This window comes from Lepidochelys olivacea (assembly GCF_965140295.1).
Source record: "Lepidochelys olivacea isolate rLepOli2 genome assembly, chromosome: 27".
NCBI lineage: Eukaryota > Metazoa > Chordata > Testudines > Cheloniidae > Lepidochelys > Lepidochelys olivacea.
The window spans coordinates 16,286,915-16,314,744 of record NC_140437.1 but is presented as its reverse complement, the minus strand read 5'-3'; the positions used below and the strand labels follow the sequence as shown (position 1 = coordinate 16,314,744).

Genomic DNA, 27,830 nt, shown 5'->3' with positions numbered 1-27,830 from the left:
CTGCTAGGATTGATGGATGGAGCAGTAGCGGCTAGAGGCCAAGATCAGGTTGGCTGGGGCCTCTAACCCTAACAGCAGGGACTCCCAGGCTAACCAGACCAGGCAATGGGTGGGGGAGAGCAAGGGTCATTCCCATTTTACCCTGGGCAATGGAAGCTCAGAGGGGACATGTCTGAGCTGGGAACTGAACCCAGGCCTACAGAGTCCCAGCCCCGCGTCTGGTCTCCTTCCCCTTCCATCTTCAGACGGGGCCTGCGCCATGGAGCCAGCAGAGAAAGGAGCCGGTGGGAACTGGGAGGCTGGCCCTGATTGGGGAGAGGGTCCAAGCTGGGCCTGAGCTGCTGTGGCAAGTGAGGGTGGAGGAGGCTTGGCGTGGGCAGCCGGTGTGGGCAGCCTTCCCTGCCCTAGGGATAAAGAGGTTTCAGTTTCACCAGCCACAGAGACCGAACCCTCGGCTATGGCGCTTCATTGCTTCTTTCTCTGCCTCTCTTCAGGCTGAATGAATTTACCAAGCACATCAGCGGAGAAGGCTGTAAGTGTGACAGGGCAGCTTGAACTGCAGAGCCCCTTACTACTGAGTGTGGAGGAGCTGGGCCCGGGCCCTTTCATAGAGCACCCCCGGTCTGAAAGAGTTAATGCCGTAGTGTAACAGTAGAAAGCACTGTCCCAGCCAGGGGCCTGCACAAGGGGGCATTGATTCCCTCTGGCAGGGTCCAGGGCTCACTGGGGTTCTTTATCCTCTCTGGCAGCACGTGTGCATTGCCCCGCAGCCCCCGCCGCTCGTCCCCAGCTCAGTTGCAGATCAGGGGGCTCTGTGATGGGGGTGGGGGAGATGAGTCCCCCTTCCTTCCCCGGGGGAAGGGGGAGATTGGCCTGCTGCCAGTGCCCCTTAGCCTCTCCCTCTTTGGAAGGGATGATGTCTGAGCACAGGACCCAAGATAAGGATTATGAATATATTTGCATGTGATTAAACATGTGAAATGCTCTGACCTTCCATTGGCTGGAGGGAAGGCTTAGCTCCAGGCTCCATGGCCGCTTAGTGGTGCAGCAGGGTCTCAGCTCAGGATGCGGGGTGGGAGCTAGTGAAAGTTCCCTGCCCTTGGACGTGTTGGTCCCTCAGGTGAGGCCGCTATGCAGGAGATCTGGGTGGTGTGAACACCGACCTGCTCTCCCTGCTGGCAGGAGCAGCCCCCCACGGGAGGCAGCATGTTCCAGTGCAGTGGGGTGGGGGAGGTCCCTCCACAGCATCCCACTGGGGCCTTGAGGGAAGGAGTTGGGCGAACTGGGGTTGGAAAGCTCCTCTGGTAATGGCTTGGTTTCTCCTCCACAGCCAAAGCGGCTTCTGTCAGGGCCCTGCTGTTCGACATTTCCTTCCTCATGCTGTGCCACGTCGCCCAGACCTACGGCTCTGAGGTAGGCTGCCCCCCGTGCGTGTGGCTCTGTGGACCGGTTTCTCCAGGAAGCCTGACCTCGTGCCATCCAGCTAGGAGATCCTGAACGAATAAACCTGAGCTCAGACCATACAGCACTTCTATAGCTTAGGCTAATGCGCTGTTTCCCTCTTGGTGTCCCTCTGGTGGCTGGATCACGTAGAGGGCGCATCTAACGGAGCTGGGTCTTTTCATTTGGGCGACAGAAGCTCATGCTTTTGGATCCAGAGGTGGTGGGTTTGATCGCCACAGATGGTGACCCGCTGGGAGCATCCCGTTAGGGCTCTCTGTGCAGAGATCATCGGAGCATTTAATTTCACCTGCTTCCTTTCAGCTTGGAAAAGAGAGGGCTGGGTTTGGAAAGAGCAAGAGTCCTGGAAGCTGTGGGAACTCCTGTTCTGTTCTGTTCTCGGGCCAACGGACGCATGAAATTAACTTCCAGCCAAAAGTCTGTCAGTGGCTGCTGTCTTCAGCTGCTAGCTGAGGGCCTGATGGTTTTTCTTTTCCCCTCCCCAGAAGCACTGAGCACCCAGAACTCCAGCTGAAGTGAACTGCGGGTGCTCAGCACCTGTGAAAACCAGGTCAAGGGGCTGCCAGCTGGGCGCCCCCAAACCGAGGCCACCCCTATTGTTGGGCATGACAGAATGGTTCATCTGCTGCAGGGATCCCTGGCTGAATGTCCTGCAGGGGTCCGATCAGATGATCAGAGCCTTAAAGTCTGTGACCCTGTGAAAATTGATGGCCGCTCCTGACCTTGGTTTACTCTGTTCGTTTTACTTCCCCTCGCTGCTTCTCGTGTCAGACCCACAGAGTGTGGGCATTTGGCGTAACCTTGTAACATCACAGGAGTCGGAGATAGAAAAAACCATCCCCACCCACTCCTGCTTTGTTTCCTAGAGCTGGGTCCGGATTAACCTCTGGCGAGATGGGCTCAGTGATCCACCACGTCTCTTTCCATCTCTGAATCCTCTCATCCTGCTCAGTTTGAGATTAATATATAAGGATGCCCACATGGGGGCGCTGTGCAACTACAGTTAACATGGTCATGCTCATGAAAGAAGGCGCTAACTCTGGCTCAGAGACGCCAGCTCTTTCGCTTGTCCATGTTCCTGTTTGATTCTGGGGGGTCTGTTTCTCCCCCATTTGCCCCCAGGTCCCCAGTTGGGTAAAGATGCAGCATTGTCCTAGCCTGTATGAATACCGTACAGACAGTCTAGTGGTGAGCAGCTCCAGGGGTGGGTAAGGGGAACTCTCTCCCCGCTATTAAACATGTTTGTATTTGGGGAGTTAACCTCTCTATTCTGGGTAAATTCCCAGCCTACCTCCCTTTTTCTAACTTACAGAGGATAAAGCTTAGGACAGGGGAGTCAGGACTCCTGGGTTCTGTTTCTGGTTGTGCCACTGACTCTCTCTGTGGCCTTGAATAAGCCACTTCCCTGCTCTCTGCCTCAGTTTCCCAGTCTCTAGTGCCCACCTCTCAGGAGTGCGGTGAGGATTAATTCAGTAATGTTTGGAAGGTACTGGTAGATGCTTGGAGAGAGAAGATAGAAAGGAACAAAGGATTGCTAGTAAACTCACCCTGCCACTTCAGCTGGCTTTGTTGTTAATTACTTTCCATCATAAAGTCTTGTGCAGCTTGGCTGGGTTCTGCTGAACAGCAATGGCATGTCACCCCAGAGGTGGCTGCATTTTGGTGCTGCTTAAAGTAATCCTAACATGTCTCTCTTCGGGGCCTTGTGGGTCTTGCTTACTGTTTGTGTTGTCTTAGAAGGCGAGGGCAGTGCGCAGTAATAGTCCTATGTACTCGGTAGGGAAATATACGGGTATTCTTGAATCTCCACAGCTTGGGAGCCAGCCGTACTCCGCAATCCAACCCTGCTCCATTGTATGTCAGTGCACAGTCCAGCCAGTGGGCCAGGCAGCAGCCTCCTGTATTCTGAACAGGGAAATTCACAGCCGTGTCTCCCATTTGGAGATTCTAAAAGCCGAACTCCCACAGGCCCCCCGGGACGGTACCATACAGCCAATGAAGCAGCAGGGCCAAGGAAGGCAAGGCCTACACCCTAGCAGTTCACAGTCCTTTGGCATGTCGCACATGCCCAGATCCGCTTCCAGAGAACGTTAAAGGGGGCAGATATCTGGGCAAGGGAATTGGGTAGCTGGTGAAACAGCTCTTTGGGGGAGGCGTGACTCCTCCCAAGCCGGGTTTCTTTTGGTTTAACCTTGTGCTGTGGGTTGATTCAGCTGGAGTCCCTGGTGCTCGGCTGCATTGCAGCTGATTTGCGTTCTGGTATTTCCATCCTTTACTGGGCCCGCTGCGCAGCAGAGCCTGGCTCCTTGTCGGCTCCTCCCCCAGTCCTGCTTCCTTCCTAACCGCGGGCTGTGAGAGCCTGCAGGGTGCTGTCCCAGCTCACCGGGCTGGGGGGGCCTAGGGGAAGCTCCACACACCAGCAAACCGAAGGCACGGAGGCCAGCCTGGTGCAAACATCCCGGCTCCTGCAAGCCCAGGATAATCCTTGGCTACCTCACTGCCGGGATTTCCTGTGCACAGGTGTATTGGGAAGTCATTATCCAAAACATTGCTAGGGACCTGGAGTGATTGGTTTGTAGGGAAGCAAGGGATGCTCCCTAGGAGGGCTTGGGGGCACTCTGCACCCAAGGAGTTGGCAGGGCAAGAATCCTTGCTCGTGACAGATACACCAGGTCCTGGTGGCAGTCGTTCCTCCATCCAAAGAGTACTTTTTAGAGGCTGACGTAGGACCTGCTTCCACTCAGTCACTGAAATGCAGCCACCTCTGGGGTGGAATGTGCAGTCTGTGCAGAGCACAACAGGAAGGGAAGGAGAATCCCGTGGGAGAGTGACACTTCAAGGGCAGAGAGTAACTCGCCTCATTGGGACTGGCCAGAACCACGGAGATTTGCCTTTCCCTCAGGAATAGTCCCCTGGCATTAGCCACATTGGCCACTGTGTGTTGCTGTTGCATCAGCTGTGAGCTGTGCATTGGCTGGGCTGCTCCGCGTTCTCTTAGGGGGCCTTTGCTTGGGACCTCTTTCCAGGTGATCCTCTCAGAGTCCAGCCCCACGGGTGAGGTGCCGTTCTTCGAGACCTGGATGCAGACCTGCATGCCGGAGGAGGGGAAAATCCTCAACCCCGATCATCCCTGCTTCCGGCCTGACTCCACCAAGGTGGAATCGCTGGTTGCTCTGCTGAACAGCTCCTCGGAAATGAAGCTGGTGTACGTAGCTCCCCTGTGTGTGTGGTGGTGGGGGGGGACCCGACTCCCACTCATACTCCAGCCTGGGCTGAGCTAGATTCCCAACAGAGCTGTTTGCTTGAGCCCATTCTACCAGAAGCCAGCTTAGGCTGATGGCCAGCAGCGCGGCTTTCCCGTGGGACCCACGCTGCCGCCAGCATGTGACTTGCCCCTTCGGGCTGGTAGGGTCGTGGTGAGAGAGCGTTTAAAGGTATCCTGTGCCCCTGACCGGGTCTCCCTCTGTTTCCCCCTCCTCCTCCCGGCAGGCAAATGAAGTGGCACGAGGTATGTCTCAGCATCTCGGCGGCCATCCTGGAGATCCTCAATGCCTGGGAGAATGGAGTGCTCACCTTTGAGTCGATCCAGGTAGCCGTGCCACTGGCTCCTCCCCGGGCACCTTAGGGGAGCCCTGCCCCACGGGGGTAGGGCCACAGCACAAACCTCCCTGGGCTGGGTGTTCCCAGAAGGCAGGTTTGCAAATGTTCGCCTCACAGACTCACCCGAAGCCTGAGCGGGTCCTGGGGGCCGAATGCCCTTCTTGCTCTGAATACCACCCCTCCAGGATAGGGGTTCAGCACAGTGGGGTGGGGGTGGAGGGGTGAGAGAGAGAACCCTGGGTTACCGGGCCTGGTAAACAGGGATGTCCGTCTCTAGAACGGTCAATCCAGCATCTTTCATCAGCCTTCAATTAAAACAAAGAAACCATGCTTGGAATATCACCGCTCACCATAAGTGTGATCTGTTTGTCACATGCTCAGTGGTACCAGCCTTCACAATGTAAGTGTCTAATGCCAGTGAAACTGGATGCGGGTGTAAACTCTCGGTTAGGACCGAGTCTCTTGTCCTGCATTGTGGGGTCCAGATTTTGCTCTTTGGTGGGAGCTTTCCCCACTGGGCATTTCCCTCAGATGCTTTATTGCAAAGTGTATCTCTTGCTCCTCAGCAGTCAGACACCTCCAGAGAGCAAAACTTACAAACATTCAGCCCTTTGGTAGGGTGAGATGCGTACAAAATCCTGCCCTGCTTGCTGCCCTGTGACCTTGGGCGAGGTGCTGCTCCTCTCTGTGCCTCAGTTTCTCCATCTGTACTGGGGGATCTCGACACTGATCCTGCCCCAGTCTATCAAGGGCTCTGCAGTCTGGGGAGAAAGAGCACCATAGAAACGCTGCGTACGACCATTCGCTTTCAGCACTTGCCACCGAGGGGCTGGTCCAAGCTTTCCACTGCCTTCAGCAGGGATTGGGCAAGGCCCTGGGGCGAGACCCACCCCCCTGAAACGGATGGAGTTGCACTGGGGTGGATTTGGTTCTGTTGCTTCAGGACCCCCCCAGTGATGTGAAACAGAGCAGTGTCTTTGGAAAGAGGGCGGGGCAGCATTTGTGTCTCGTGCAGAACCTCAGCCGTTTGCCTGTGTCTCGCCCTCAGAAAATCACAGATAACATCAAAGGGAAGGTGTGCAGCATGGCCGTGTGCGCCATGGCCTGGCTGGTGGCCCACGTCCGCATGCTGGGCTTGGACGAGCGAGACAAGTCGCTGCAGATGATCCGGCAGCTGGCCACATCCCTGCAAAGCGAGAACACGCTGCAGTTCTACAACGAGCGGTGAGGGGGGCGGTCATGTGGGGAAAGACAGCAGCCATGGGGCTGGGGCCTTGTCTCCGGAGGGCTCGATTTCCTGCCTCTTGTAGCTTTAAATCTCAAACTGGACATTGCCGGAAGGAGTTCTCTGCAGAGAGCAGGCTGTGGGTGCGGAGTGCCCTCTCATTCAGCTTGCTCCGTGTGTCTCTTCGCTTCCCAGCGTGGTGATAATGAGCTCCATCCTGGAGCACATGTGCGCCGACGTCCTGCAGCAGACGGCCACGCAGATCCGATTCCCCTCCACGGGGACGGACCCCATCCCCTACTGGAACCTGCTGCCCCCTAAGAAGCCCATCAAAGAGGTCCTGACAGGCGTGTTCACCAAGGTGCTGGAGAAGGGCTGGGTCGACAGTCGCTCCATTCATATCTTCGACACGCTGCTGCACATGGGAGGTGTCTACTGGTTCTGCAACAACCTGGTCAAGGTACGTGCTGGGGGGCAGTCATTGCACCGGTGGGCTGTCTGTAGAATGGTGCCAGGTTTCCATGTGGGGAAATTGAGGCACAGGTGGCAGGGGTGTTGGAGGAAGTGGCAAGTTGACAGCGGAGCTGGTAACAGAACTCAGGAGTTCTGGCTCCCAGACCTCTGCTCTAACCATTACATTCCGCTGCCTCCCTTTTGCTGCTCTTTCTGGACGTGCACAGGTCATGTGTGTTGCTTGCAGGAGTGACAGCCATGGCTGCCAGAGATCCCCATGTCCATGGCAATAGTGGCAGGGCTGTCAGTCCACTCCTTGATTTGTCCCCCGCTATCTCCCGCCAGGAGCTGCTGAAGGAAACCCGCAAGGAGCACACGCTGCGGGCAGTGGAACTGCTCTACGCCATCTTCTGCTTGGACATGCACCAGCTGACGTTATCCCTGCTGGGCCACATCCTGCCCAGCCTGCTCACCGATTCCTCCAAGTGGCACACCCTGATGGACCCGCCTGGCAAGGCCCTTGCCAAGTAAGGGAACCACCCGGCCTGCCTCCGTCGGGGGCCCTTTGACAGACGTGTACCGAAGAGTCCTGCTTTTGGAGCTGGGGGGTGGGGGAAGACTGGGGATCCCTGCTGGAGGTGACCCATGCTCTCCGGGCAAGTCCGTGGCACACCTGGGAATAGAACCCAGGCATCCTGCTTGCCCATTCCCTTGCTCTAGACACGGCCTCCCTCGCTCAAAGCAATGACTAAGCAAATCTGGCTAGGCCAGCAGGAGGCATGAAGTCTCCTGGATTGCGTGTGTGGGGCTCAGTGGGGAGAGCCGTAGGGGCGAGGGGGAAGCGATAAGCTGCTGTGTCATGTTGGGAAGCTCATGCTGTCAATGACGCTATCCCCAAACAATGAGCCAGCCATGGAGGCAGGAACCCACATCCTCTTGAGCACTGGCCGCTGTGCTGCTGAGGTGATACTGAATCCAGGGAAACCGCCCCTGCAGTTCACGCTATTTTCCTTTCCTGTGATTCTCACGCTAGGCTCTCTGTGTGGTGCGCCCTGAGCTCCTACTCCTCCCACAACAAGGGCCAAGCATCAGCCAGGCAAAGGAAGAGGCACCGAGAGGACATTGAGGTACATGTGTGTGTGTGTGTGGAGTGCAAAGTCTCTGGGTTGCATGGATCTATATCCTGTGGGCAGTGCACGTCTGGGCAAACCCATCTTAAGCAGCCACTCAGGATGGGCTGGAAGCCGGATTGTTTTTGAGAGAGCTGGTTTTCAAATAAAGGGAAGGCTGCCGTCTCTCGGGGATACTTTGGGGTTGGCTGGTAAAGTTTGTTCTCTTGACCGTTTTCGCACGCACAAGTGCATGCGGTGATCCCTCCGCACGGAGCTGGACTACACCTCTGCTTGCTGCGTGTTAAAACCCCCCACCTGGCCACATGCCTTGCACTTGGTTTCACCCAGTCGTGCTGCGCCCTGCCCCCAGGGAGGGGTGTGACTGTGAGGCCGGCCTGGATAGCAGCCAAGCCCGGAGACCTTCCTGGTGCTAGGGGTGCCCAGCGAGCTCCAGCTCAGCCAGGCCTGAATCTTCTGCTTTCCTCCTCTCCAGGATTACATTAGCCTGTTCCCCCTGGACGACACCCAGCCGTCCAAGCTCATGCGTCTGCTGAGCTCCAACGAGGAGGACGCCAATGTTCTGTCCAGCCCTAGTAAGTGAAATTGTGGCACCAGCTTCCCAGAGGCAATGTGGCCTGTGGGCTGGCATTGGGCGTGGGGACCTGGGCATCAGGAGACCCTGGTTCTGTTCCTGACTTTCCTCCACCGACGATACCTCGGCCAATCACTTCGTTGCCTCTGTTTGGTCTGGGGCTGTTAATACTGACCCACCTGCCTCACGGGTGACTTGCTTGATATTTGAATGCGTCAGTTGCTGTATCAATGCAAAGCACTTGTCTTAGTCGTGAATCTGTGCAGCTGAGGTGGCTGAGAGCGGAGGGTGCTCAGCCCCTCATGGATTCAGGCTCTCTACATCAGTGGGGCGATAGCGTTCTCTGTGCCCTGCGCTGCAGGACAGCTGCCTCTCGTTTGGAACGCAGCCGTTCAGCGTCTTCAGAGGCGGACCACAGAAAGCCGTAAGCAACGGCATGGGGGATGTGCTATGACCCCAGTTTGGGGACCAGGTGGAGGAGAAAGTGAGGAAGGTTTAGAGGCGTCACTAAAGAGGCGTTCGTGACTTGAAGCCATAAAGGTGGGAAGCAGAAATGAAGGCTGGGCTCGTTCCTCAGTTTGCTTCCTTACGATGCGTGACGGACCTGCGTGGGGACGAGTGTGAGGAAGGCTGCCCTGCTTTTTAACACCTGGTTAACCCCAGTGTCTCTCACCCACTTGAGAACAAGGGCCCTTTTTGGGTTAAATCTTCCTCGTGTTCGCCCTTTGCGTATGGGGCAGGAAAGCTCTCTGCCAGAGGCAGAGACCCCCCCGCCACGTGCTGCAGGCGAACTAGTGCCTGCAGGAGCTGGCCCTGCTGGTCCCGTCCAGGTAAAAATGTACGGGTGTGGAATTTCACTCCGCCGCGGCCTTCATTAAAGAAGCAAAATGAAGCTAATTTTAAGAATTCCACACAAGTCTCCTTGAATGTAACATTTGATTGTTACTAGTGTACGGATGAATAATCGTTGCGACAGATCCAACAGGAAACGCATTCTGGGCTCTTGGCTTATATATAGCAGGATGTTACAGGCCAGAAATGTGCTCGCTCAGATTCGACTGAAGTGAATCAGAGATGCCCTTGCAATTCTCCAGCCCATCAATCTGTTGAGTAGTTTCCTTTCAGCACTTGTCCTTTAAACTGGTGGTTTCTCATGGTTTTGTGCTGTTTAAACATGCATGACGTTCTGTGTGGTTTTCCCCTTATTTCACCGTCTTTCCTGTTCTTTCTTTCAATGTGCCTTTTTCTCCCCTTTTCCATGACATGTAGGGTTTTTTTTTTAATTTGCTGTGACGGAGCAGTGATTTGGAAATCCTGCTTCCTGAGTTTACACGTAGTTCTCGAGCAATTTGCATGGGAATATGCTTTTTATTGGCATCCTTAGCCACCTGTCCGGTCCTGCGTGATCTCAGAAGCTAGGCAGAATTAGGCCCAATCAATATTTGGATGTGAGACCTCCAGAGAAAATTTAAGCTGCTGTAGGAAGTGAGGTTGGTGAGCCAATAGGTAGCACACTGCGATCCAGTACTGAACAAGGGACACTGGGCTGCTGTGTGTTGTCGAATGGGCAATCTTTTGGCTGAGGTGTAAACCCGAGGTTCAGACTGCCTTGGCTATTCTAGGTCCCGTGGTCCTTTTCCCGAAAGTTGCAGTGTTAAACTCTGGTATCTTGGTCAAACTTTAACTCCGATGTTAGAATTCTGCCTTCTAAAGAGCCGTGCGGTTAGGCTCTGGAACAGGCTTGCACAGGAGGGTGTGGACTCCCCCTAACCAAAGATTTTTAAGAACAGTTTAGACAAATGCCTGTCCAGGATGGTCTAGATTCACTTGGTCCTTCCTCAGCTCAGCGGCTGGACTTGATGACCTCTCAAGGTCCCTTTCAGCCCAGCGTGTCTATGAACCCTCCTGTCCCCAGTTATGACATTTAAGTAAGTGATCAGTAACACCCTGCCCTGTCAGGCTTGTCACCCTGCCCTTGTGAGGCTGTTAAACAGCTGCTGTGTTCCACCCCAGAGCTGGCTGATTTCAGTGCTGGTGATGTGAACCATAAGAACAAGATGTGCATCAGTTGAATTTTATCAAGTACTTCCGCACGAAAGGTACTATATACATGTTCTACTGCTTTATGTTAATCATGATTTTACTGAGTGTCAGTTCAGAGCCATTATTCAAACCAGACCAGATGTGGATTGCTGGGGAAATGAAGACAGATACATCTTCGTAATAAACACTGTTAAGCTTTGCCTGCCTCGCTGGCTTTCAGGAAGCATCTGGGCTTGTGCAACAGTGAAGCACAGTGACATCCAAAAATTAGCCATGGCATTTTTTAGTCCAATCCAAGAATGCCTAAAATCCTGTGATACATCCAATTGACCTACAGTAATATTAACGATAGGAGCCAATGGGCAATAACCAATCCCCTCAGTGTGGTGATCAACATAGAAATCCAGGTGATGAGTTCAAACAAACAGTGAGTTTGTGTGTTGTGGGTCTGAATTTCCAGCGTGGTAGCAGAAACAAGTTTTCTCCTACTCCAGCGTTGGAATGGGCTAACATGGCAACTCAAATCCACATGTGTGTTGTCTTCAGAGATCATCTTAACACCTCGCATTTGGAGCCAGCGTTGGACCTTGCTCCGAACTTCATAACTCCCCTTTCTGCCTGATGGACCAAACCAAAGCCCTGGATCCAAATACCCCCAAAGGCTGGGAAAGCTTCAAGGGAGCTTTCTGCCTTTGATTGTGTTAGAGCAGAATGAGCCTGGAGAGCCGCAAGTGGCTCTTTAATGTGCTGCAAAGAGCCGCAAGAGACACTGGTTAGTAACTTAGATTGGTTAATAATTACATCACACAAGCAGGATGCTTTTACTATGTTATTAACCAATTAAGTTATCAACTTGCAGTACACTGTTAACTTATTTTCTGTGAGAAATAAATATATAAACTAAATATTTCTACTATCATACCATTTAAATATGGATATATAGTATTGTAGTAAATGAGACAATGAATTCACAAGACTGGCATTTTTGGGTAATGTTGATCACTAATTTGGCTCCTGAACCGCTGAAGTCTGAGTATCACTGTGTTAGAGATAAAATTGAGGGTTTGGGGAAGGCATCTTATGTGCCCCCCATTGAGGGTGGAGGGAGACCCCTCAAGTGGCAGAGCAAAGCACACCCGCAAGTGGGCTCTGTACAGCAGGAGTTTTCGGCTGTCCCTCTCTGCAGGGATGGGGGTGCGTCTGGCTTGGTTTTCTCCATGGTCCTGCGGTGTTCAGATTAGGAAGGGGCAGTAGTCCCTGATCTTGCCTGGGGTGGAACGTTGGCAGCTGTGGTTGAGCGCAGGTGCCCGGTGGGCTTATTCCTCCTGACCGGGGTGTGTTCTCCTCTGCAGCAGATCGTTCGATGAGCAGTTCGCTGTCTGCCTCCCAGCTTCACACCATCAGCATGAGGGACCCTCTCAATAGAGTCCTAGGTGAGTCCCAAGCGGGAGCTGGTCCCCAGACTTGATAAGGAGGTTGCATGGGCTCTCCAGGAGCGTAGGCCTGGATCGGATCAGGCATGGCCTGTCAGGTCGGGTATCCTGCCCACAGCTCCCTTTGCAGCAGAGGAAGGTGGAATCAGCCCCTGTCGTGCTGAGCGGCACCTGGTCAGTTGCAGTGTATGGGCTCCCCAGGGAGGTGCCTTTCTGAACTGGCTTTGCTTTTGTAGTCACTGCTCCTGTTGATTCCCCTCGGCATGGACCTGGCTTGCGTCCCTGCATGGCAGGCTCACAGCACGGATCCCTTCCCACCGGCGGCAGCAGAGCGCTGGCTGGTCTCCTTAGCACAGGGGTTGGGTACGTTTTCTGCTGTAAAGCCCTTCTGGTGCTGACTCCTCTTGAGCAGCCTGGCAGAGTCAGGAGCCCTGATACAGCAGGTGCCCATGAACGGGTCCACAGGTGCTGAAGGCACCTCCCAGCCCTTTGCCAATCCTGAGCTGATCCTGAGGCTACAAATACTCATCCGTCTCCCCTCCTCTCCAGCAAACCTCTTCCTGCTGATCTCCTCTATCCTGGGAGCCAAGACAGCCGGCACACACACCCAGTTCGTCCAGTGGTTCATGGAGGAGTGCGTGGACTGCTTGGAGCAGGGCAGCCGCGGCAGCATCCTGCAGTTCATGCCCTTCACAATGGTGAGTCCTGGTCCACAGCCCCTGCTGAGAACTCTGACCCAGCCCCCCGCGTGCCAGACCCATGGGCTTCGCTCTGCAGTGCCTGAGCCTGGCCCTGCTGTGGCATGGAACTCCCAGCGACCTGGGGTCAGGCCACTTGCCTCTGGAGCCTGCTTACTCATCGTCCCAGCTTGGCCCAACATGAGGCCGGGTCAGACCTATAACTCCTCACCGTGATGGAGTGGAGGTGGAGGGTCAGTAATTTACACCGTGGGCAACTTGGGTGATTGCTAGCGTTGAACTGACTCAGGGAAGCTAGTTATATGGGGCAGGGTCTCCAGCCAGTATCCTGGGCCTCGGCCTAACAGAGAAGGCTACGGTGTTATAGCGGCTCAGTCCCGCTGCCTGAGGCAAAGTTGGTCTTGTGGTTTAAAGCCTGGGACTAGGAGTCAAGAGATCTGGGTTCTGTTCTCCGCTTTACCACTGATTCGTTGTGTGACCTTGGGCACCTAGCGTGCCTACTCCCGTGCCTCAGTTTCCCCTTCTGAACAGTGGGGTTAATCCCCGCCTTGCAGGGGGTTGTGAGGCACAAAGTGCATTGAGATCCTCTGATTGGACTCTCTAGAGGTGGGCAAAGCATTGCTGTTATTGTGGGTACCTGATTTGCTAGCACCGAAGAGCAGCCCCATAAGTTGCCTCTAGCTGCAGGAGTTTGGGCTCAGACTCCTGTATCTTAACCCGCTGGCAGCAGGGTCACCTCCCTTTTCTAGTCTGGCTCATGTCCCACCGTCTGGCTCAGGTGACCTGCATGCTGGTAGCTTTTGCTTGTGCTATTCTGAGCCCTCTCTCTAGAACACTGGCATGTCCTACGCTGCCTTCAGTCATCCGTTTTTCTCCTCCCCTCTCTCTTTGGGCAGGTGTCAGAGCTGGTGAAAGTGTCCACCATGTCCAGTCCCAAAATTGTCCTGGCCATCACAGATCTCAGCTTGCCCCTGGGTCGCCGGGTCGCTGCCAAGGCCATTGCCGCTTTGTGAACACGGCTCCCCCTTCTGCGATGCTGGGTGAAGGGAAGGCGGGACAGAAGCCAGGGGGAGCGGACAATGGATCATCTCTGGCTGCATGGATCCTGCCTGTTCTCCATGCCAGGGGGACACCATTGCCGTGGAGCAGACTCCGAGTCACCAGTGAACCCTGAGTCTAGCAGTGCCTCATTCCCAGGAACAGCCTGGGTGGCTGGAGAAGCAGCTTTCCCCAGCACTAGGCGTGTTAGAGGTGCCGTTCTCTCCAGCCCATGTGGGATTGTGGTTCCCTATCGTCTGCTGATGCTGAATGCTGTTGGCTGTTCTTGGATCTTTTTTCCTAATATTTTAAGTCCTAGTTTTTTTTATTCTCATAAAGCCCAGATGCTTGGGACTTCCCTAATAGCCTTTGTGCCAAGACGTGGCCTCTTGAGAGACTGATGGTTTCCCTGGGGGCCCAGTAGCTGGTATATTTCACCACTTGCTGTTGGATCTGCGGAGTTGCGACTGAGTCCTGGACACGGGAACTGGAGCTGAAGAATGGCTCCGGGGACCCCACAGCTGCTCAACGCCTTCCTGCCTCCAGTACGTGCAGCTTTATCTGCTTCATCCATGGACCGGTGACTGAAACAAATGTGTCATGGGCCTTCGTCTCCAAACACCCAACAGAGCAGCAGCCACACGACATCTTGTCGGTAGCAAAGGTGGCACCTGTTGCGAGTTGCAGATCCCAGGGGTTTCTGCAGTGGTATTTTTAAATCTACAGGGGAGGCATAACTATTTTTTTGCTAGATTAAAAGGGGGTGTTGTGGTGATTTCTTCTGTAGCCTTCTCTGGCGTGATCCTCTGCTGGTTTGGGAGTCTTCAAACTTTGCAGCCGCCATGGCTCTGCAGTCAAAATGTTGCAGCAGACAATTTATGCTTCCCTCCTGTCCCGATTAGCTCCATCGTGTAATGTCACCTGCCCGTGTGCGTCTGGGACGGGCTGTCGGCAGGGCGTGCCCAGATTCCTGTGGGAATAGCTTCCTGCTAGATTTACCCCGTTTCCTAAGTTTTGCTAAGATAAGCAGCTAGAATAGTGCAAGGGAGGGCAGATGCGGCACTGTTGCAGGGGGAAGAGGTGGCACTTAGTGCTTGTGGAGGACAGCAAGTAATACGATGGCTTGGAGCCACCTTGTTGCTATGCCCGCTTCCCCCACCCAGCTCTGCTGATGCCCCTCAGCCTGACCTGCTGCAGCCCCTGTCCCAGGCCTGTCCTGAGCAGGTGCTGCCAATCAGTCCAGATATCACTGCGGTGCTCCGCAGTACATGCCCTCACTGAGACCTGGGCAGAAATGAACCAGACTCACTTCTGCCACCTGGTGCAAGCTGAGTTCAAGTCCGTGGGCAATGAGGGTTCATCCCAGGTGATGCCAGAGGGGGAATTTCAGCATGGAATTTTCCATCACGCCTTCGGAGGTTGAAACGCTCATTCCCTTCTGCCGGCCAGTGTGTTTCTGACACCCTGTAAGACACCTGTTGTGTGCTACGACTGACTTGTACCATGTCTAATGATGCTTCTCCTGGGCTTGAATAAACCTACAATAAACCCCCGTGAGCAGATCATTTTCTGTGGCATTTCTCTCCTGCCGCCAAGCAGAGGAAGGAGCTAGCGGTTCTGAGATACAGTAAACTGAAGAGCAAGCGCACCCTACAACTTTCAAATGCTCCTTCTCTCAATTCAGCCTGGTGCTTTTCTCCCCCTTCCTATAACACAGCCTTAGTGTGCTGCGGCTCTTGCCTGCTTTTCCCAGCTGTTCATGAAGCCAGCCCAAAATCTGCCCATTCCTCTCTCCTGGTGGAATGCATCGCGACGGGAAAGCGGGGTAGAATGGTTTAATGCAACCTTAATGTAGGGGAGTCCGGAGCTTGCCTTCCCCAACCAGAGGAAACCAACATTGCTTGCAAGAAGAAAGGATTCGTACACTTGCTGAAGTCTTGCCCCGCTTTCCGTCCCAGAGGCAGCAGCATTATCTCAATCTGTATCTTCTGTAATTCCCTTTGGACTCTATTTTGTGCCTAATAGATTTATACTGTATCGATTCCTTTTGCTTTCAGATCTGCGGTCCATGACTCTTACATACAAGATCAATTTTAAAAATAAAAATACCGCTCTAAGGAGAGAAAAAGATCTATGCATACAGTGAGGTAGAGCCCCCAAACCTGTCTACAGCTCCCAGGGATATCAACAGACTTCCTCCTCAGCTCTGACAAGTGCTTGGAAGCCAGAGCATCCTCTGAAATGTGATGTGAGCCTGCCTGGGGAGAGTGTGTCTGATAACCACTGCATGTGTTTTTTTATGGAGTCAGGGTCCAGTGGTGGCAGTCAGGGACACTGGACTGAGCTTCCTAGGAAATCCCTGAGTGAGTGTGACCGTGGCTCGTGTGGATGAACCCCCGGATCATGCATGCGAGTAATTGTAAGTTCCTTTTGTTACAGCACTCCCTTGTCAGTGCTGGCGTGAGAACAGAGCTTTGATTCCGGGTAGTTGTTTGCCTGGAGTAAATTGCACAAGGCTCCTTTTAATTGCCCAGCCCTGGGCTTGGTCAGACACTGACCATGCTGAGTTGACTGGAGTATTATCTTATCGTGCACAGGCTGAGTGGGAGCAGTTGGCTTGGCTGAGGTTTTGCTGGTGTATCTTTTCTTTGCTCACGTGCTTTGCTCGAGACAGGAAAGTGAAAAGAATGGTCGTTGAGGGGCTCCTTTAGTTTTAACACTTGGCTTTCCCTGTTAGTCTCTCAGTAACTAGGCCCTTCCCCTTAAGTTCCCTGTGTTCTCAGGCTCTGATCCATCCCATTTCAAGAGCACGGTGGAGCTTGCCATGTGACTATCCTGACACGGGGCTCTCTGTCCAATTCCAGCCAGATAAAGACACCATTGACCGCTGCTTGAAACTGGAGTGAGCTGCTGTGGTGCAAATTGTGCCAGTCCTTGTCTACATCTAGTGGCTGCCCCAATGCAAACACTGATGGCTGGGATTGGGGAAAATCTCTAGGCTGGCGGAGGGTCTATTACATTCCCCTCTGGCCAATTTGTACAAATCTCTGCTGTGTTAACTGGCCCTTTACCCATCTTGTCTTACTGTGTCAGATCGCTGGTCCCTCTCGCTAGTATCCTGGCTCTGAAACTGACTGGCTACTGCTTTTTGAGTGGGGAAGTGAAATGTTAACACCTGGCTGGCTGGGCAGTGTTACCCAAGGTGCGGGAGGTTGGCGGACTCCTCCTTGCTCTCTGCAGCCATTTGCTGGTCAGATGGGTGGCAGATCTGCAGCGAGAGACTCTCCCTTTCGAGGTGGAGGTTCTGACACTTACCAGCATTGTCATCTTTGGGAAGAGTACCTAGGGGCTAGCTCAGGGCATGACCTGACTCTTGTAAGCTCTCTTCCGAATGATCTCCACTCCTGGTCACAGCTGGAGCGAACCAGGCCAAAGACATCAGTGCCATGAGTGGAATCTCCGAATTCGTCTGTTTGCCTGGATCTGTTGTTCTAGTTTGTCCTCAGGGGTTGTAGCACAGCTGAGAAGGGTGGATCCTTATTCTGGAACCTGCCGTATGGACCTTTCCAGGCAAAGCAATCTTTCTTACTCTGGCTACGTCCATGCAACGTGCCCGGAGAGCGGATTCACCGCTAAGCAATGCCATTAAAAAGGATGCACAGAAATTCCTGCTGGGAAATGTCCATTGGGATTCCTTGCTGAACACCCTGTGTGACTCACGCACGCATCTGATTCAGGCAGTGAGCCATTGCTGAGGCAGCACCGCCTGGAACGGAACATGCCCCTGACGCAGTCCTGCATAGGAAATTCAACTCCGGTCTTGGAACTGGCCTCACCGAGCAGAGAGATTGCGGGGAGGGGAGACCAAGGGGCTTCTCACCAGCACAGTTTGCTTTGCCCTTAGTCCCTGCTCTGCTCCACGCATGCGACCCCTAGCAGGAAGCAGGCAGCGTGCCCCGAGAATTCACCAATCCATGGGAGGTTTGCCCACTGCTAAACGGGAGTGGTCGTTTGTGCTTTGGGAAACAGTGCGACTGTTCTCGCAGAAATGTTGCCTTTGAAAGCAGTGGGCGTCTTGCCATCGCCTGGGATTCTGCGTTGGCCCTTAGAGTGACTGGCTAAAGAGTCCCCTCAAGAGCTTCCTTGAGACACTCTCTGGCCTCCTATGGGATTGGGTAAGGGAGCACCATGTCCTAGAAGCCTGATGAGCATTTCCTTCCTGTTTGGCTGTCACATGGACCCACCCGCTGGCCAACAGTCGTGCACTGTGTCCGGGTAGGAGAGTCCGTGGCTGACAAGGAAAGATAAAGGGAGAGTTGGGACGCAGGCTTCCCAGTCCAGCCAGCTCCACTGTGTATAGTAACAAGGCTGGGCCGTTGTCCGCTGGCTTCGCCAAGTGGATTCAAAGAGCAGCGATAACGAGCCCCTTGCTGATGTAACCTCGTTATGTAACCTGGAGCTATTCACCCCACCCTCATTTTTTCAGAAAGGGAGGGGCAGCAGTAAAGGGGGCTCGTAAATCACTTGCCGCGGCTTTCAAGTGGTTGGGGTGCTTGGGGCGGTTGAGCAAGACTGCTGCCAGCTGACGTAGCAAAGGCAGGAGATGGGCGAGAGGGCTGCGAAATGGGTGATAGGGCTCATTGGCATGTGGCTGTAATGATGGCATAGTCATTCCTCGAGCCTGGGGGGTGGGGTGGGAACAACCCCCCCGCCCCCGGCTGCTACTCTTCTTTCTGTGATACAAGAGTAACGGACACTGCTCTTGGGTAATGTACAACTCCCTGCTGCAGGAGATTATCTTCAGCACCTTTTAAATTAGACAGGAGTAGCTCAGCATAGCATCTTGAGAGGCAGGAGCCAGGAGAGGAACGAGACCCGTTGCTTCTGTTTTAGGATTTGGTGGGAGCAAACAGTTCCTGTGGATGGCCCACAGTTGCACAGGCAGGTTCATTGTGGGTTTTTATGGCTTCCTCTAAAGCATTTGCTCTGGGATATTGGCAGAGGCCACTCTCTCCTCTAGGGTGGCAGCTTTCTACGTAACCCTGCCTGGCATCCCCTTTTATGATCTGATATCGTTGTGGCAAAGCAAACAGTTCTGACCGCCCCTGCACATATGCCTCCTGCCACCAGCCCAACCTTTGCCAGTTTTGCAAATGTTTGCCCTGCATTGGAAGGGCTTCCAGAGCCGCTGGCTCAGCAGCCCAAAGCGGGGCCGTCCCAGCCGTGCTTTCCTTGAACGGCTGGCTTTACCTTACAGGAAGGGAGCAGGGTTTGGAGAACAGGTTTCCCGTAAATGCTGATAAGTGGGGAAGGTGGGGGTGGGGGGATGAATGAATGCTCTTGTTATACCTTTATGTCTGCTAAAGCTTGTGTGTGGGACGAGCCCCAAAAGAGCCGTGGCCAAAGGCACCTCAACGATATTGTCCAGGCAGTGAGATGGGATCGTCTCCCCCTGCAAGGGGGTGGGAACCCCAGCGCTTGGGACATTTAAAAACGACTTTGAGCAAAGTCGTGGAACACACTCACTGAGGAAATCCATCTTGCCACAGCAGCCAGGGGTGGTTTAGAGAGCCCCATAGGGATGTTCCAGTTCTCTGAGCTGATTTCCGCCAACCCACTAGGGTTGACTGGATTTGGAAAATTATAAGGGTGTGAAGGGGGGTATTTAAAAAAAGGGAAACCCTTTGCTCATGGGACAGTGAATGATAAAGACTCTTGTGTCACTCCCCCTGCGTCATGCTCCCCACCTAACACCTACAGCAGGGGTGTCTGGGGGAGGCTGCGGCACCGTCATAGGATGAGGGGAAGCGTTTCTGGTAGCTGGGAAAGTAGCTGCTGTTGTAATCTAGGGAACTGGGGGAGAGAACTGTAACTACAAAATACCCCAGGAGCAGAATGAGGAAGAGCTGTCAACTCAGAGTCAATGCCGTCATAAAGTGATGCAAGAGGGCCGTCCGTGTCTCTTCTGGGGAGCCCGCTCCACGCCTGCAGTAGTGCTAACCCCAGTCAGAGTGACCAGCTTTTTGCCAGGCTGGGGAGTGGACTTCTTTCAGGCCAGGTTGATCATCGTTGGTGGGACTGGAAAGATTTTCTGTGGTGAAAACCACAGTCCACTGTGGGGGATCTCCCCCTGGAGTAAAATCACCATGTGGCATTGTGATTTGCGTTATCTGAGGTTAGGGAAACTATATCACATGGGCCTGGGGGCCAGACACCACTGTTGGTACCTGCTGTTGCAAGGCAACAGATCTTGTCCTGGTGAGGTGAGGGGTAACGTCATGTTACCTTGGACTGACTCCTAAGCTCTCACAGGACAGCTGCTGGTTGTTGAGAGTGACGCAGCTTATGTGTGTGTGCTAACATGAGAAAGCTAGGCCTAGAGAGCAGGAGTGACTTAGCACAAGCTATGCAGTGGGTTGATAATGTACCTGGCAACCCAGACATCCCCTGCCTCAGTTTCCCCATCTGTAAAATCGGGATAACGATCCTGACCACCTTTGTTGAAGTGCCTGAATATCCACTGGTGAAGAGCTAGTGTGTCCCCACCATACTAGTCCGGCCCACTCCTGAAATAAATCCCCCTCACAGCAGTAGTGAAAGAGGAATTCATGTTGGGCTGGAGTCACCCACACATCATGACAACCCATGATGTGCCCGAAATTGAAACTGACAGCAGAGGAGAGGGCCAGGGCACAACACGCTGGTGGGTTACTTTGTAAATTTAATTATCTGAAACCAGGCCACGCCCTTCCCCCTGCAGTTTTAAGAAGCCACATGGTAGAGCTGTGAGTAGTCCTAAGGTAACTGTGTTATGTCCCTCCCCGCATGACTGTGTTCCCTGAGGACACCAGTCTGCCGCTGCTGCCTGCTGATGGAGTTACTCCTTTAGCCCAGGCTGTAGAGGTCTGTGCTGTAGTGCTGACCTGGCAACTTGTGCCCATTGTGGCTGACTGGTGCTAACGGGGCTTGTGGGAGGCTTCAGAGAGAGATGTAGCAATCGACTGGAAGGGCTGCTGTAGCGCTGGGGGCTGAATTTCTTCTGCAGAAATGTTTCCTGCCTCCCGTTTGCATCAGTATTCCTCAGTGTGTGTGTGTGTGTGTGTATATAAATAATATGCAACCTAGATACCATTAACTTGGGTTTGAATAGAGTCTGGGAGTGGCTGGGTCATTACACATATTGCATCTATTTCCCTAAGTAAAGTATCCTCACACCTTCTTGTCAACTGTCTAAATGGGCCATCTGGATTATCACTACAAAAGTTTTTTTCTCCCGCTGATAATAGCTCATCTTAATTAATTAGCCTCTCACAGTTTGACTTTCCACAGGATGCATCCGATGAAGTGAGCTGTAGCTCACGTTATGCTCAAATAAATGGGTTAGTCTCTAAGGTGCACAAGTCCTCCTTTTCTTTTTGCGAATACAGACTAACACGGCTGCTACTCTGAAAACAGTTTGTATGGTAACTTCCAACTTCTCTGTGTGTGTGTGTGTGTGTGTATATGTATATAATCTTACTATATGTTCCATTCTATGCATCCGATGAAGTGAGCTGTAGCCCGCGAAAGCTTATGGTCTAATAATTTGTTAGTCTCTAAGGTGCCACAAGTCCTCCTGTTCTTATTCCTCAGTAGTTCACTAACGTCACAGAAATGGGCAGGAAGGGACATCAAGAGGTCATTAAGACCAGCCCTCTGTGCTGAGGTGGGACCAAGTGAACCCAGACCATCCCTGACAGATGTTTGTTCAGCCTCTTCTTAAAAACCTCCCGTGACGGGGATTCCACAACCTCCCTGGGAAGCCTGTTCCAGAGTTTAGCTACCCTGAGAATTAGGAATTTTTTCCTAATATCTCACCTAAATCTCCCTGCTGCAGATTGGAACATGCTCACTGAGGAAATCCATCAGATTAACCCTGTTACTTGTCCTACCTTCAGTGGACATAGAGAATAATTGATTCCTACCATCCTCTTTATATCAGCCATGATCATATCTGCAGACTGATCAAGTCCCCGTCAGTCATCTTTTCTCAAGACTAAAGGTGCCCGGGTTTTTAACCTTTCCTCACAGGCCAGGTTTTCTAAACCTTTCATCATTTTCGTTGCTCTCCTCTGGACTCTCCCCAGTTTTCTTAAAAACATGGCACTCAGAACTGGACCCAGGACTCCAGCGGAGACCTCACCAGACCACCTGTGTCTTCCCTCTGACACTTGTGTGGATGCGCCTCCGACTGAGACTGGCCTTTGTCACAGCTGCATCACGTTGCTGACTCACGTTCAGTTTGCCCTTCCCTGGAAGCCCCGGATCCTTTTCAGCGGGACAACTGCCCAGCCAGTTACTCCCCTCTTTGTAGCTGTGCTCGCTTGCTAGAGAGGAGAGTCAGCGTTCCCTCGGTGTGGCACAGCTGAGAAGTGGGCGAGTGACTCCACTAAGATTACCTGGGAAAGCACCAGCCTGCAAGGTCGGGGCAAGCTGGGTGGACTTGTGCCAGCTAAGCTGATGTCCAGGTCCAACCATCTGTCCTGGGGAAGCTATTCCCCTCTGGATAACTGGTGACAGGGTCATTGGCCCAGGGAGAGCGGGTGCAAACATGAGTCTGGTGCTTGGAGCGCTCCCCTGGGAGGTGGGGGACCCAGCATTCAATCCCTCTGCTCCAATGGCTTTTTATTATTGATTATCCGAAGTGGAGCAGCTCCAACAGGAGGCCGCGAAGGAGCCCTGCGTCAGACGATCCCCTGGCCCCGTTGTTGGGGCATTCACTGAGAGGCGGCAGAGCCCAGTTCGAATGGCTTCTCCCCTTGGGGGAGGGGGGACCTGGACCGGGGGACTCCCACATCCCAGCGGAGTACCTAACCACTGGGGGGCAGCTGCTCCTGCTGCCACCACTGCCCGGTGTGTGTAAGCTCACCCCAGGGGTCTCATCCACTCTGTGAGCTTGGTGCATGCTTACTGGGTCTGGCCTGGAGGGAAGCTAGTCGAACACCCATCCTCCCCTGGTTTGAGTGTCACTCGGGGGCTTATCTGGGGTGGGCTGCAGCGCACATGGTCAGAGGCAGAAAAGTAGCTGGAAACTTTCACTTCCACAGTGTAGGTGCTCAGCCATTTTAGGCACCTGCAGGGCCTTGTGAATCCTGGAGGAGCCTGACTCTGGGTTTAGATTTCAAAATTTTATTAAAGCGAATGTTAAAAAAAAGGGTATAATGCACAGGTTGGGGAAAGAGTGTCTGTACATCTGGCTATAGTGCTTAGATTATCCACAAACACAAAGTTACTTTTTTAAAAGTTATATGATACACAGAGTACATAATCAGCAATAGCCCAAATTTAGGTGAAGAGATTTAACAATACAGTTTAGATATTAGAATCCGAATACTCGGGTACATCACTCATGAAAAGTTGCACAGAGATTTGGTTGTGGAAAGCAAAATATATAGAATTATATATAGAATAAATTAAATATATAGAATTAGGTTGGTTGTCCATTTAGAAAATACAATCCATGAGGAAGTATTTGTTATTTTCCTGACTGTGCTTCTCATCGGCCTCCAGCTCATCCCTCCTGGTATTGCCAATGTGCGGTGGTGTGTTCTGTGTAGATGTCCCTCGACCACCTGATGGCGTCCGACACCATGGGTTGCCGCCTCAGCTGAGCGTAGCGTTAACCGATTCCGCATTCTCTCAGCACTCGCTTGTTACTGGGGTCCCAGGGGCCTAAGGCTCCAATGATCAGTGCGTGTGTCTGGATCTGGTAACCCTTAGCTCTCAAGGTTTTGGCCAGAGAGGCATATTTCTCCACCTTCCGAGCTCGGGCATCGTGGAAGGCCGGGGTCCTGTTCTCGAAGGGCATTGTGCCGTCCACCATGATGATCTTCTTCCGGTCCTCGCTGGTGATGATGATGTCCGGTTGCAGTTGGCAGTTGGTTCCGGGGATGGCGGAGTTTACGGCGACCTTCCCCACGGGTGGTGGGATGGCTCTGGCCAGGCGGTCTTGGATGGCGTTGTGTTGCAACTGCCAAGCTCTCGAATGGGGCTTGCAGCTACGCAGGAGGTGGGGTAGCGTCTCGTTGGCATAGCCGCATTTTCTGCATCGCTTGTCCCGATTCCCGTGGCGGACGGCTCTGTTCAGTGGGACGCAGTGCTACAGTGACTCCAGCCCTGGCTGCCTTTCTGGAAGAGATGCTTTAGCCAAACACAAGTGATTGGGCTCAGGGCAGGGTAACCATTAGAAGCAGGTCCTACTAGGGGAGACCTACTCGTTCCTCCTGTCCTTAACCTCTATTAGCATTAGGCCTGGGGGTACTTAACCTAGGAGGTCTGCTTCAGATTCAAATGCAAATGTGATCTCAGGCTTAGACAGAGGAGCAATCCCCTTATCTGCGACCCCACCACTGGCTGGCCCTGGGGAAGGGGAGGTAGTCCAGACTGTACAAGAGAGTCTGTATTTATTCTGGGCCATTAGAAATCAGGCCTGTGCTCTCTCTGAGCTCTCAGAACAGCTGGGAGTTGGTGAATAATGACAGGGGAGTCCCCCTCTTCCCTTTATCTTGAGCCGATGGTCAGGCAGGAGTGTAGCAATAGTGGAAAGCTTTCTGGCTTCCCAGGGGGAAAACCCTCTTGCCTCTGTTAGATGTACATCAGGGTGACCTTCCCGAGGGGACTGGGATCTACATGCCTGGGCAGCAGTTTGGCCCTGATACCATCTCCCTCTTGATCATCCCCTGGCTCTTGCTCTGGGTCTTCCCACCCTGCTGACTTCTTTGGCCTTTGCAATAGTTTAATCCCCTGCAGCTGCAGCCCCATTGGTTTAACGCTGCACTGAAGCCAGAAGCCCCCGAGGCAGAGCTCCTGCTGAGGAGCCCAAGGGGGAGCAGAAATCGCTGGGGAGGCCTGTTTGCTGCCCAGCCTAACTGTGCAGCATCCGGAGAGTCCAGAGCCCCTCTGTGTAGTGGGGTGTCAAGTGTTTGCAGCAGTGAGTTCCAATGGTGGGTTGAGGGATGGGATGGAGTGAAAGGTAAGGATGGTCCTTGCTCTGAGGAGTTGACCATCTGAAAGTCTCCTAACGTGTGTGTTCCCCTCCCCACTTTGTGCCTCAGTTTCCCCATCTATAAAAATGGGGTTAATGATCCTGACTCTGCTTTTGTGACGTGCTTTGGGATGTATGGGGGGAAAGGGCAGCCCAGGAGCTAGGCATTGTGATTAAACTTCAGTGGTGCCCACTCACCCAACGTTCGGGCTTTCACGTAAAGTCCCGGTCCTTGAAGATGAGAGAGCGTGGGAGAGCCTCACCTTTCTTTAAAAAAAAAAAAAAAAGTCAAAAGTCCAGATGCTCACTGGTTTCTCATGCCTGGGCCCAAGTCCTCCAGCTGCTGTGGCTGTGGAGAGCAGCTTGCAAACATGATCCGAGTGCAACCTGGAGATTAAAAACCAGACGGTAAATTAAAAAGACCCGCGTGTGCTGTATTCTTTTCTTAAAAAAAAAAAAAAAACCCTCATAATTTTCAAACCAGTCCTTCTGGTGCCGGGGCTGGTTCAAGACTTTTGCACACTGGAGTTGGTGTTGATCATTTATTTAGGGTTTGAGCCAAGCCACAGAATAGGACGTTGTTCCAGATCAGCCTGCCAGCCCCTTGAAGGCCATTTTCAGCCCCAGAGAGTTCGATCCAGCAATTAAGCATGTTGCAGGGGACGGTCTTTTGTCCTTAGCAGGTGATTTTTTAGGTGCAGTCGTTCTGCTGTCAGGAGGTGGGATGGGGGGCGGAGGCCAGGTCACTTGCCATACCTGCACTCAGTGTGGGTGCCTCTGGGTCTGGTTTGGGAAGCAGACCCCCTGGTGGGGCACAGACCAGCTTGTCCTGTTATATTTTGACGGCTTCTGATTCAGCTCTCGAGCCGCTGGATTGGCTAGCTCTGATTGCACTGAGTGGAGATTGGGGGAACGCCTTGTGCGATGCTGTACGGAATCTGGGGGACACTTTAGGATATTATGAATACCAGTATTGAAAAACTGCAGAGAGATATGCCATGTAAGATATCTGCAGAAATATTATCATTTGCCAAATGTGATAATCTCATTTATGTGTTTGTATCACCGTTGTATTGTGGGTTATTCACATGGATGTATTTCAAAACTTGTGCTATGCTTCTGAGTGACCCCCCCAGACAGTTTGGCATCAGCACTTCTGAGCCTGCTTGATGGTCCATTAAGGACCATCAGCTATACAGCTGACCCATTGAGAGGGGCATGCCCATGGACAGAACTCTAAGGCTTCCAAGCCACGTGCTGGGCAGCTTGTATTTGGAACAAAGAAATCAAACTGCCTGGCAAAAGACTGTAAAAGGCAGCTGCATCTTCTTCATTTTGTCTTCAGTCCTGCTTCTTACCTCTGGAGTAGCCTTTCTACAAACTGAAGCTCTGAACAAAGGACTGAATGGCCCATCCAAGCTTTGGATGGGTTCCAGGGAGAATATCAAGCCAGCAAACTTGCCAATACTGCTAAGAACCTGATCTATGGACTCTGAAGTCTTTGTGTGTATGTGACTGTTTTACCGTTTAATATCTCTCTTCTTCCTTTTTCTTTATAATAAATCTTTAGTTTTATCCACTAAAGGATTGGCTGGCAGCCTGGTATTTTGGGTAAGATCCAAACCTCTACTGACCTGGTGATGTGGCTGACCCTTTGGGGTCAGAAGAACATTTTGTATATGTGAGCAGAGTTTTTTTTAAATAACTTCTCTCTGTACTGGAGCTAGGTGCTGGCTGGGACCCAGAGAACTGGAATGCCATAAAGGGGGCTTGTGTGAGTTCTTTTTTGCTTCTTGATAACCAGAGTGGGGGATCAGAAGCACAGTTTGTGACTGGTCTGGGAGTTTAACTTCAGTGTTAACCAGTCTTGGGAGTATCGGTTCTCCCTTTTGCAGCCTGTCCTGACTGTGGCATTTCCAGTGAGGGCTTCCCCAGGCACCCCGGGTCTGGCCCCACTTGTATCCAGTCCGAGTGCTGCTGCGACGATCGTTCTTCTCGCCTGTTGTTTTGATCGGTCTCCCCAATCTTTGCATCCCACCCTGGCTTCCCCTTCTCTATCGCATCAAACAATCGCTGCTCATCCTCACTGTCAAGGCCCTTCACGGCCTCCCCCGCTCTCATTCGCTATCCAGATATCGACTACCCCCTCTGATCAGCCTCCGTCACCCACTTGTGGGGGGCAGAATGCCTGGAGCATCAGGATTGAACCCCTCAATCCCAGCCGACCTGGCTGAACCCCCTATCCTGAGATAGGTTAACTGAGCGCTGTGCAGTACAGTTGGTGGGTGAGGGGAATGAGACCTCTCTGCCCTGGCTGGACATGAGAGAGCCCTGCTCCCACGCTTCACCCCCGGGTCCTTGGCCCAGAGCTCTACCTTTCCCACGCTGCGATAAGATGGAGCCACGGGAGCACCCGCTCCAGATACAGAGCGCCCTTGTCTGAGCAGAAGCCTCAAGAGCAGGGGTGTTCAGGAAGGGGACAAGAATTTGGGGTAATGCAGAGGACGTGGGAAAGATTCTTATCCCCTTCAAGTGCTCCTTGGTCTGGTGACAGCTTTCCCCTCCCTGCTCCTGAGATGTATCTCCCTAGGGTTCTTGAGCTGTTGAATTGCTGGAGCTTCTGCTCTCTCTGAAGCTTTGGGCATGAACTTTTTCAAAGGAGCTGGAGATATTTGGTGCCAACATCCCATTGAGGGCTGGCGCCAACTCCCTTTGTCTCCTTTGAAAATCCCCGTCTAGCTCTGTAATGGGCTGAAGGGTTAAACGGCTTTGACCTTCGAACAGGTCTTCCATCTCTTGTGTTTAATATTAGATTAATTCTCCATGGCTGGGCCATATCCGGCTGCAGGCATTTGGGCTGGATTGGCTGGCATGAAGCTGAGCACTTTGGACAAGTAAAGAGAACTATTAACTAACCACGTGGGGGTCTCTTTGCTAGATAAGGGACTGGTTTATTTCTGGTTAAACATGCTAGCGCTTAGGATCCCCGCCTCCCGATACATTCAGCCAAACACGTGCTTTAAAAAGTACCAAAATATGTTTATTTCTCTTTTTAAATAAAAATACAAATCGATTTGGTCTGAGCCAAAGCCCAGCCAGCCACAGTAATAAATAGAACACATTGAAATATAAACTAGTTCAAGACAATTACA

The 27,830-nt window shown here is 52.8% G+C and overlaps 1 protein-coding gene across 2 annotated transcripts in view; it reads left to right on the top strand.

The window, feature by feature from the left end:
- The window catches only part of MED24 (mediator complex subunit 24), a 34,308-nt gene extending 19,088 nt beyond the window's left edge, over positions 1-15,220 (top strand). The window contains exons 15-26 of one of the 2 annotated variants that reach the window (XM_084615982.1): positions 495-532; positions 1,331-1,413; positions 4,488-4,666; positions 4,951-5,050; positions 6,110-6,285; positions 6,482-6,746; positions 7,085-7,266; positions 7,773-7,866; positions 8,345-8,444; positions 11,842-11,919; positions 12,469-12,617; positions 13,514-15,220. In XM_084615982.1, the coding sequence (XP_084472108.1) occupies positions 495-532; positions 1,331-1,413; positions 4,488-4,666; positions 4,951-5,050; positions 6,110-6,285; positions 6,482-6,746; positions 7,085-7,266; positions 7,773-7,866; positions 8,345-8,444; positions 11,842-11,919; positions 12,469-12,617; positions 13,514-13,630 (1,561 nt within the window). In that variant the 3' untranslated portion in view covers positions 13,631-15,220. Of the gene's footprint in view, positions 1-494; positions 533-1,330; positions 1,414-4,487; positions 4,667-4,950; positions 5,051-6,109; positions 6,286-6,481; positions 6,747-7,084; positions 7,267-7,772; positions 7,867-8,344; positions 8,445-11,838; positions 11,920-12,468; positions 12,618-13,513 lie in introns of both variants that reach the window. The other variant, XM_084615981.1, reaches the window with a different exon arrangement.
- Positions 15,221-27,830: the final 12,610 nt, after the last annotated feature.